The sequence below is a fragment of the Atta colombica genome, unplaced genomic scaffold, assembly GCF_001594045.1.
Source record: "Atta colombica isolate Treedump-2 unplaced genomic scaffold, Acol1.0 scaffold83, whole genome shotgun sequence".
Taxonomy (NCBI): domain Eukaryota; kingdom Metazoa; phylum Arthropoda; class Insecta; order Hymenoptera; family Formicidae; genus Atta; species Atta colombica.
This window is the reverse complement of record NW_017259576.1, coordinates 664,162-675,107: the sequence shown is the minus strand read 5'-3', so window position 1 is coordinate 675,107 and position 10,946 is coordinate 664,162. Positions and strand designations below refer to the sequence as shown.

General features: G+C 30.1%; 3 protein-coding genes across 5 annotated transcripts in view; 1 reads left to right on the top strand and 2 right to left on the bottom strand.

The window, feature by feature from the left end:
• Positions 1-446: 446 nt before the first annotated feature.
• On the bottom strand, positions 447-1,507 carry LOC108692831. Its single transcript, XM_018201334.1, has 4 exons — positions 1,380-1,507; positions 914-1,025; positions 577-654; positions 447-452 (listed from the first exon to the last, which is right to left on the bottom strand). Exons 1-4 carry the CDS (start codon positions 1,490-1,492, stop codon positions 447-449), a joined length of 309 nt encoding a protein of 102 aa, XP_018056823.1. The 5' UTR covers positions 1,493-1,507.
• Positions 1,508-2,114: 607 nt separating this feature from the next.
• On the top strand, positions 2,115-9,200 carry LOC108693019 (DNA polymerase alpha catalytic subunit). Its single transcript, XM_018201658.1, has 21 exons — positions 2,115-2,159; positions 2,617-2,820; positions 3,012-3,333; positions 3,407-3,737; positions 3,806-4,186; positions 4,308-4,658; positions 4,736-4,937; positions 5,174-5,442; positions 5,600-5,716; positions 5,785-5,968; positions 6,049-6,174; positions 6,263-6,438; positions 6,532-6,775; positions 6,836-6,975; positions 7,090-7,292; positions 7,364-7,628; positions 7,730-7,904; positions 7,974-8,140; positions 8,277-8,525; positions 8,639-8,714; positions 8,793-9,200. The coding sequence occupies exons 1-21, from the start codon at positions 2,144-2,146 to the stop codon at positions 9,011-9,013; spliced, it is 4,419 nt and encodes a 1,472-aa protein (XP_018057147.1). The 5' UTR covers positions 2,115-2,143; the 3' UTR covers positions 9,014-9,200.
• LOC108693020 (pseudouridine-5'-phosphatase-like) overlaps positions 9,176-10,946 on the bottom strand; it is a 2,296-nt gene continuing 525 nt past the window's right edge. For 2 of the 3 annotated variants that reach the window (XM_018201661.1, XM_018201659.1), the window contains exons 2-5: positions 10,153-10,223; positions 9,860-10,078; positions 9,540-9,772; positions 9,176-9,372 (exon numbers count right to left, since the gene is read on the bottom strand). In XM_018201661.1, the coding sequence (XP_018057150.1) occupies positions 9,193-9,372; positions 9,540-9,772; positions 9,860-10,078; positions 10,153-10,216 (696 nt within the window). In that variant the 5' untranslated portion in view covers positions 10,217-10,223 and the 3' untranslated portion in view covers positions 9,176-9,192. Of the gene's footprint in view, positions 9,373-9,539; positions 9,773-9,859; positions 10,079-10,152; positions 10,315-10,946 lie in introns of all 3 variants that reach the window. The other variant, XM_018201660.1, reaches the window with a different exon arrangement.

Here is a 10,946-nt window from a genome sequence, read left to right as displayed (position 1 = left end):
ATCAACAATAAATAATAACAAATATTAACAGAGTTTATTATTATTATTACTAGATTTTATATTCTCTTAAATTGAGAAATTTGATAACTTTCTCTTGCACTTATAATAATTATTTACATAATCATATAAATATAATTGATATAGATGAAAAAAAATTTAAATTTCTAATTTGACATTTTCATCATTTTGTAATTATTTTGTAATTAGTTTTCATTTTAAGAAAAAGAATATCAAGCAATTATAATTATTAGTAAAAAAATAATAACTATGGCTGACATAAATTAGACAAAATATGATACAAAAAAAAATTGCTATAAATGTGCAATAAATTTGTCGATTAAACTTTGACTATAATATTCTGCTTCATAATTTTTGACTTGTGCAAACAATCGACTTAAATTATGTTTTTTTTCCATTTGTACTTTTTTTTGTTATATACAAAAAAATTAGTCCTAGAATTATACCAATGATAACACTTACTATTATTCTAGGCAGAGAAGTTATCGGTAATAAATTAGAAAATCTTTTTCTAGCTTGGTAAATTTGAGATAACAAACAATTCTTTCTAGATTTTACCAAAGAGTTTTCCGTTGATGATTCTTTATTTTTAGAAGATTTCTCACATTTAGTTTGTGATACAGGTTGCATGTACATCTGTAATAGATAAAAAATCTAAAAATGATATCTGTTTAAGAGATAAGCTAGAGATAATACACAAATTTTTTAATTCATTGATTAAAAACCAGTCATATATTATATGCCAACTTTGCTCTGTAAAATCGTTTTAAATCTGTGCACTTGTGTATAACGCATTTTCAATCGATAAATTAAAACAATTATTTTACATCATATTATCCTAATAGTATTTCGCAATCGAATGGATCTAATTCTACAAAATATTATCAATTGTCACCTTATGAAAATTTTGCATTTTCCATGGTTCATATTGTACAGAACTCGAACGACGCACATATCCTTCTAATGGTCTACGGGGTCTTGGTTTACATAGAAAACTGATAGAATGTCTGTAATTACATTAAAGTGATTATCACAATGTAAAGCAGTGCAAACACAAAAGAGATGGAAAGGAAACCAATCGTACAATTATGCAGAAGTAATCTATTTAAGCCTAACCGTTTCTACCAATAAATTAATTTTAATCTTGTTTAAATGTGTGCTCTTCATATTTTCTAATTCTTAGAATTAGAGATTTAGAGTTAATTGAATCAAGATTAAAATTAAACTATATTAGTAGAAATAGACATTAATGCAAAAATCTAAGCTCTAGAAGTTTTTTTTTATATCCTGTAACCGTTTATCGTCCAGCGAGGTTATGAATTTCGGGAGATTTGTAGCAATAATATATGTAGCAATAATACCTTGAGAAAAATATTCTGCTGTCCATTTTGCTACTTGTGAATTTTTCTCCGTGTTTTTTATTGTTGTGCGATATCTCCTCCTCAAAGGCATTTACATCCCAATGAACAACCATTGTTGCAATGCGCGAATTTTCAAACTGTACGATGCAGTAGTGCAACCTTGCAACCTTGCAACATTCCTAACTTCGCGATGTGAATCTCAAGAATCATGTAAAAACCATAAACAATAATATAAAGGTGCGTTCTATTTAACGCAACGCTCATGGAATCATTTTATCTTTGTTGTTTGTCAAATATTAAACAAGAACAAAACGATGTTTATGAGCATTGCGAGTATTACGCGAACGCAGCCTAAATAGAGCGAGACATATAAAAATAATGCTGTAGGGCGACATTCATTCATTTTATATAGAATATTAAAAATTATCTTAATTCTAATTGTAAGATCAATTTCTGATTATTTATCTATAATAATATCTATCTTCCGCTTTTTCAGGAAATACGTGCTTTATTAAAATTATTAAAATTTCTCAAATCATTCTGGAGATCGATTGTATCTTGTAAATGAGGTAAAAATTACCAACGTGAACAAATTTACTAGGAATTGACCAATGAAATAAATATTCTACTCTTCTCGAATTAAATCGAATATCCCGAGATATCGCGATATTTCTTTCGCTGGGAGATTTATTTCCCGCCAAAACTTGTGGAACTATCATGAAGTGTAATGCCGCGGAAGTGCTCGTGTTTACGAAAAAAATATAATGGACGATTCGCAGGGTAAGTCTCACCGAGTACAATTTTTGAGCATCACGTCGTGATAAGTGTTATTATTACATGTATTATTACATGTACTCGTGAATGTCTCTAAATTTTCAATCCAAATCTGCCATACCTTTTGTTTACATATATAGGTCTGTTTTTATTCCTGTACTAGATTGCACTACAAATCTCTTTTTCGCTTTCACCAAATATTATTTGCCTGAAACATATTTATTTTATTTTAAATTCTAAAAGTATATACTATTTCAGCTCATAGAAAATAGACTTCAAGTGTTTATAATGTATATTCTTGATAATTCAGTAAATGGTAATTGTATTCTTATAATTGTTGAAAGAATAATTTTTCTATGGATAATCACATAGTACAGTAGGATGTATTGTATTATATCTCACACTCGTGTCATATATAATTAAAATAACTACTGCAGTTTTACTTTACTGAATAATGTTTTAGCATCTACGTCTGGCAGATCCAGGCGTCAGAAGATTGATAAGACTGGCAGGCTCTCGGCTCTGGAAAGATTGAAGGAAGCTCGAAGTGGTAACAAGCGCAAGTACGAAGTTGAAGAGCTAGAAAATGTTTATGATGAAGTAGATGAGAAAGAATATAGTAATACTGTTTTAAAACGTCAACGAGATGATTGGATAATTGATGATGGTAAGTAAAAGAGTTTCTATATATTTGTTATTTAAAAATATTTTATCATTTAAACATCATTTAAATATATTTAAAAAGTGACATGCTTGAAAAATATTTTATAAAATATATCTAAGTTGCTACATCAAAGAAATATAAAAAGATATAGATATAAAAAATATATTTATTAAACTTGAATTAAAATATTGAAGGAGAAAGTGGGTATGTCGAAGATGGAAGGGAAATTTTTGATGATGATCTGGATGAAGAAAGCATACGGGAAGCGAGAAAACAGAAGAATAGCATGGCTGGCCCTAGAAAAAGAAAGAAAGAAGAGAACAAGAAGAAAGGAGATATTCAAAGTATGATTAGGAATATGCCTTCTAAGAAAGATGTTAATGTAGTTCAGATTAAAGATGATGATATTTTGGGAGAATTACTCAGTGAGATTTCTACCAATAAAAAGACTACAAGTAGTCCTAAACCAGGAAGCAATAGAAATAAATTTTGTCATACAGTTCATTCTAACATTACGTAAGTTAATGAATTCTATTTATACTATGTTATTTTATACTTTGTAAAACTTAATTATAGTTATTTATTATAGAAATACATATCAGACCTTATCTATGAACCAAAAAGAAGCTGATAAAATAATACCTGAAAAACCAGAGTTAATTGTATCAAATTTTAATAATACTGCACAAAGTGAAAGTCAGATAATTGAGGATGATGATGATATGGCATTATTTGATGCGCCACAGAAGAAGAGCATAAGTAAATCAGTAGAATTAAATAATTATTCAAAAGTTGAAGAAAATTCAAAGACAGAAGATCAAAGCACAAAAAAATTAATTGAATCTAATAAACAAAGTGCAAGTCAGATTATTGAGGAAGAAAATACCCCTATAGTGGATCTTAATGAATGTGTTGGAGATGTGAGTTGTTTTATTATCTTATTTTATTATTTATATTAAAGTGAAACTACATATAAAATATATTACAGCTATCCACAATAGATTTTGATGATGGAAGTATGATGGATACTGACTTTTCATCGTCGATAAATAATGTTAAATCTCAAAAAATAGATGTAAAAACTCCTGAAATAGGTGTAAAGACTCCTGCTCATAAAACTTCTGTCAAAAGTATAAAAATCGGTAATGCCATTGACTTAACAGAAATAGCGCCACAACTAGTCAAGACAAAAGATGAGGAAGAAGTATTTAGGTTCTACTATCTGGATGCATATGAAAATCCTTACAAGAATCCTGGAACTGTGTATCTCTTCGGCAAAACTTATGTATCTAGTCATGATACATATTGTTCATGTTGTGTTATGGTGCATTGTATACCAAGGAGAATATATCTCTTGCCCAGAAAATATGTATGTATATTTTCCATTGTTGTATTTTTGTTTCTAGTCTTATTCAATATTTGGATATATATATATTTTGTAATTATTAAATTATTACTAAAGAATATTTTTTTACGGTTATGAATTGTAGATAAAAAACACTGAATCACAATTAACTACCATGGAAGATGTATATAAAGAGTTCGATGAGTACGCCAATAAAATGCGTATAATGGAGTTCAATTGTAAAGAAGTGAAGAAGCATTATTCCTTTGAAAAGGAGGGTACACCGAAAACTTCAGATTACTTGGAAGTCAGATACGCTGCACGCTATCCAGCAATCAATTCGAATTACTCGGGTCTAGCGATAGAACACGTCTTTGGCACAACAGTGAATGCATTAGAGCTATTGCTTATAGAACGAAAAATTAAGGGACCTTGCTGGTTAGACGTTAAGAATATATCGCCCACTGCAGGGCGATTTGCTTGGTGCCCACAGATTGTATGTAAACATATATGTATATATCATGTTACAACAATAAAAAATAAATTCAATATATTTATACTATAATGCAACAGGTTGTTACTTCAGACATGGATAATATATCGCTGTGTTCCCAAGAGAAAGCTAAGCCCCCTATGGTGATAGCGACTATAAATGTGAGGATGTCTTTGAACGCGAAATTGCAGAATGAAGTAGTGATGGTTGTTGTATTAATTCATCATAAGTACAATGTTGATAAGGAACCACCAAAACCGCCTTATGAACGTCAATTTTGTTGTAAGTTTATTTTTGCATTACATTATTTACTAATTATTTCCTTCATTTTTTTTAATAATTAAATTGATATTTTAGAATGTAATATTGTTTCATAATTTAAATACAGAAAAAAAAATTTTTATTCTTGACAGAAAGTAAGACATTTATTTATCTTTAAATCGTAGATATTTCTTTATTCGTTTTATTAAGACATTAATGAAGACTAAATATTAATTTTAAATATTAACTTTTTACAGTTGTCACACGTCCACGAGATATCCCCTGGCCACGGCAAATTCATGATGCCTTCCTGAAAGTTCCGAATACCAAAGTAATAAAATGTGAAACTGAAAGTGATTTACTCGAAGAGTTGTTAACTTTAATGCAGAAAGTGGATCCTGATTTAATAATAGGCTACGACTGTGCATTTCAATTCGATGTTTTAATGCAGAGAATGTTTACATCAAAAGTGTCTAATTGGAACAGAATGGGAAGATTAAAATCATCGACTCCTCCCTTACTTAGGGTAAAATATATCTTATCTCTTTTCAATAAATAAAAATTGAAATAGTACAATTAATACGTTTACATAGTATACTAAAACTATATTTATGTAATTGGAGTATATATGAATATATGAAGATAGTTTTTCTAACACAAGATGACGAGTAATATTTATACAGGGAAAAATAATCCTTAATCAAGCGTTTGTCGGTCGTCCAATTTGTGATATACAAGTTTCGGCAAAAGAATTGAACTTAAAAGTCAGGAGTTATGATTTGCAATCACTTTGCAGCGCAGTAAGTCATATTCGACACATTGATACTGTATTGTTTCATATGATCAAACAATTTTGACAAATATTTAGGTATTGAAGACGAAGGAACATGAATATAAAGAGATTACGCCAGCGGAAACTCCATTATTTTTCAATACAGTGGATAAAGTGTTAAATTTAATGCATGTAACATTAAAAGAAGCAAGATACATTATAACTATAGTGATGGATCTCAACGTTATACCACTCGCACTTCAAATTACTTGTTTAGCAGGTATATTATAAGATTTTTTTGTTCTTAATAAAATATATTAATTACAATTAGTTTTTTTATTAATAATTGAATGAATATAGGCAATATTTTATCGAGGACGCTATTAGGCGGAAGAGCGGAAAGGAATGAGTATCTGTTGCTGCATGCTTTTAATTTGAAAGATTACATAACGCCGGATAAAAAAATTGAAAAGAAGCAGAAGGATGGTAAGATCTTTATATATGTTTGTTACATTGTTATTACGAAATTATTATAATATTTATGCTTGGCATACTAATACCAGATATTTACTAGATGGTCCGCGTAGGAAGGCTGCGGCGTACACTGGAGGTCTAGTACTTGATCCGAAGAAAGGTTTTTACGATAAACTGGTACTTCTGATGGATTTCAATTCCCTATATCCGAGTATTATACAGGAATACAATTTATGTTTTACCACCGTGCCCGGTGCGGCATATACTGACGTCGAGGTATTCAAACATTGAATAGCAAATATTTATATATATATATTAAGACTTTTTTTTTTTAATTAAATTAATTATATTAAAATTTTCACGATGCAGCAATTAACTATTCCTGCGTCAAATCTGGAGCCAGGTGTGGTTCCGACAGAGATTCATAAGTTAGTCAAAAGTAGGCAGCAGATCAAACAGCTTATGAAAACGCAAAAGAATTTATCATCAGCACAGAAAATGGATTATCATATCAGGCAAATGGCATTGAAGCTCACGGCTAATTCTATGTATGGATGTTTAGGAGCGACTCATTGTCGATTTTATGCTAAAGGTCTCGCTGCTCTGATAACAGGTAAAATATGTAATAGAAATTTAAAATACATGATAATGTAAAATATTAATGATTCTTCAGCCAAGGGTCGAGAGATTCTGGAAAATACGAAGCACTTAGTTGAGAAACTGCAATACGAAGTAATTTATGGCGACACCGATTCTTTAATGATAAACACCAATATTTTGGAATACGACGACGTTTTCTTGATCGGTAAAAAAGTGAGAAAAATGAGAAATATTCCATCATTTGATTTGTATTATAATTCGTAATACATTTTGTATTTACATCATGCAGAGATATCATTAGCAATTATAGAATTAAATATTTTTTAGATTATGCGCGAAGTCAACAACCGATATAAGAAAGTCGAATTAGATATCGACGGGGTATTTCGATATCTATTGCTATTACAAAAGAAGAAATACGCCGCTGTTATGATGTCGAAAATAGATGGTAAAATACAATTGACGCAGGAACACAAGGGTTTGGATATCGTCAGAAGAGATTGGTGTCCATTAGCTTGCGACACTGGAAAGTTAGCAAATACATTCGATATTTTCAGCGATTAATTTCATTTAAATTTACTTAAATTATTTATTCTTTTAGAAAAATTTTGGATATACTTCTCTGCGATCAGTCAAGCGAAACGCGTTTGGAACAAGTCGTGCAGATTTTACAAAATGTTGCGAAAAGTGTAAAGGAAGGAACGACGCCACTGTCGTCATTTGTTATCACTAAACAATTGTCGAAAAATCCAGATGCATATCCAGATAAAAAACAATTATCTCATGTTATGGTGGCACTTAGACTAAACAAAGCGGGTGGTCGGATGTGGAAAGCTGGTGACACCCTGCCATACGTTATATGCGAGGTTTCTTTTTATTTTCATAATTTTAATTAGTAAATTTTCTGAATTATAGAAATGAAAATCGATAAAAAGATAAACATGAAGAAAGATTATTTTAATATTAGGATGGAACCAATGCAAGTATGACGGAACGGGCATATCACATTGACGAAGTAAAGAATAATGAGAAATTAAAGGTGGATGTCAATTACTATCTACTAAGTCAAATATTTCCTGTAGTGTTACGAATTTGTGAACCAATCGAGGGTATTGACGATGTTTTCTTAGCTAACAATTTAGGTATTTCAAAGTTTTTGTAAGTAGAAATGAAATAATGCATTATATTTTACATGTCAATTTGTTCATTAGGTTTACAATTTGTTTATAAACCTAAGATGATATCTTGCGAGGCAACCCTAAACTTACCGCTAGCTATTAATGATGATAGGTTCAACAATTGTCTTCCTTTGACATTTAAATGCAAAAATGAACGATGTAATACAGAAATAATTATTAAGGATACTGTTACAGAATTTGTAAGTGTGTTTTTTTTCATTGATTCTTTGTGTTTTATATAATTTCAAGATTTCTATAATATATATATCTTTTAATTAAATTGATATTTTTTATGAGAATTATATTTTACATATTTATGTATATTATTTTCTGCAGCATTCTGGTCGACAGTTATCACTTAGCATGTGCCCTAATCAAGATTGTAAATTACCACCTTGGAAATACGCAAATGTGATACAAAATGTAGTTCAACTTGCCATGAGAAAAGCAATTACCAAATACTACAATAGTTGGTTGGAATGCGAAAATCCACTTTGTTCCAACAGAACAAGACGACTACCGTTGGATTTCGCGAAGAAATTTCCAGATTGTTCAATGTGCAAGGACGTTTCTATGAATCGAGTTGTAAGTTTACTAAATCAATTGTATGTTTACTAAATCAATTTCGTATATTTTTATACTTATATACTTTGAGGCTGTACAATATTAATATACACTTTTGTATGTTTCTTTTTCAGTATTCTGGAACAGATCTGTACAATCAATTGTACTATTATCATAAAATGTTCGACATTACTCAACCAGCTTACAAACGTAATAAATCTTTTATCGCATTTTACGTTACAATACCTAAAAAAACGTAAAAATTGAATTTTTTAATTTTTTTTACAGATCTATTGTCTCAATGTTCACGGGATATGATAGCTGCATACAACACACTAAAAGAAGCAATTGACAGGCAATTGAAACGAAATAAATTTTCATGTGTAAATATCACAGGAATATTTAACAGTGCCAATGCTAATTCTTCGGAAATGTTTGTCAATCATGGTACGTGGGAGGATTTTGACGAACTAGGGGATATATCCGACGACACAGATAAAGAAGTTTAAAGGAGAAACATTAATCAATTAAATCAATCAAAGAAATAAGATAAAAATCAAAAAGATTACTACTACTACTACTACTATCTAAGAAAATCTTACAAATTAAATTGTCCTTTACGAGATAATTCCGTGCATGTACATCTTATTCACGAATCTTATATGCGAGAAATTCAGAGAAAGTTGTATTATATTTTATATGGAGGTAGTCCAAACTTTTCCGGTTCAAACTTCTCCAGACTATCTAAGACTAGAGTCGCTTCGGTCGTATAACGTTTGGGAAGCATCGGGTCAGGCACCATAACAACCTGCATTCCGGCTTTAAGTGCCGCTTTCACGCCATTCGGCGCATCTTCGAAAACCAAACACTAAAAAGAAATTTATAATCTTAAACACTGTAAAATAATTAATTGACTCTTAGATTTCAATTATTTTTGGTCTTTAAATATAGTTCAAATGAAGCCTAATAAAAAATATTTTACATATATTGACAATTAAATGACTGTCTTTTTAACGATCCAAATTATTATGTTACCTTCAAAGGATTCGGATTGTCAGGGAAACGCTTGGCAGCTATGATAAATATGTCAGGTTCCGGTTTTCCGTGCACGACTTCAGGATCCGAACCGCCGAGTACTTTGTGATGAAAGAATTCGAAGAGATCGTGCCAGCGACTGGTTTTCAATTCATAGTTTTTTCGGTCCGAGCTCGTGGCTAGCGCAATCGGAATATTATTTTCTTTCAGGTGCTTCAATAACCTAACGACGCCTGTTATACAAATTGTTTAATAATTCAATCAGAATTAAATTATGAATACATCTGATATATCTTAGTACAGAACCTGTATGGGATTACCTGGCATGGGATTGGTATGAGGAAACAATCCCTGATAGAGTCCAACAATCTCCTCCTTGAATTCATCCTTTGTTAACGGTAATTCTAATGTCTTAATTATATAGTCAGCAATGTCTTTGGTCTTAAAACCCATTGTTTGCGCCTTGTGCTCCCACGTGAACTCTTTACCATAACGATTAGCGATACGATTGAAGGCCTTGGTGTACAGATGTTCTGTATCTAAAATAAAATGTGATACAAATTAATTTTGAATCGAATGGTCAGAAGTGTATCTGATCTGTCTCGATACTTACCGAGCAACAAACCATCCATATCGAAAATGCAATGCGTGACTTTGTTGTATGTATCGATGGACATTTTGCAACTTAATATTTAGAATAGAGATATTTAGAAATCTAATGTTTCGAACGCATCAAATGAGATGGAACAATGAAGATGAACGAGAATACGATGTGCTGTAATCGTCGTGTTATTACGTCAATATTGCCTTATCTATTATCTGTTATTACTATGTTATAACTATGTTATATAATACATTTTTTTATTTTCATTATGTTTAACATCAAAATTGGTATTTTATATAATAAGACAAATCGTTTTTTTATTTCGAACAAGTTTCACGAAGGAAATGAAAGCGAAACTATGTTTGATGTAATATAGTTCCTTCGAGAATTATTACTAAGCATTGTAAAAAATATATTCAAAAATAAAATAGCATATTTTTAAAAATCTTTTTTAATATCGCAGAGAATATTAAAATTGTTTTTGATTCATTGTATTTATACTTATATTAAATTTAGTAAACAAAAACAGTATATTCTAGCAAAGTGTTTATTATCGATGTATGTATAAACAAGCAATGTTTTGATGAGTATAGCTTTATGAAAGATTAGAAAGATAATTAATGTAACAGGAGAATAAGATACACAAATATTTTCATAATAAAAAATATTTAAACATCCAAGACAGAACAGAGAAAATATTTATTGATATTAATATATAAAATATGGATAAGAGCAAAATTCACACATGAGTACAAATCTGAGAAAAAATTGTAGAAAGATAAAATAATTTTTTATATAAAATA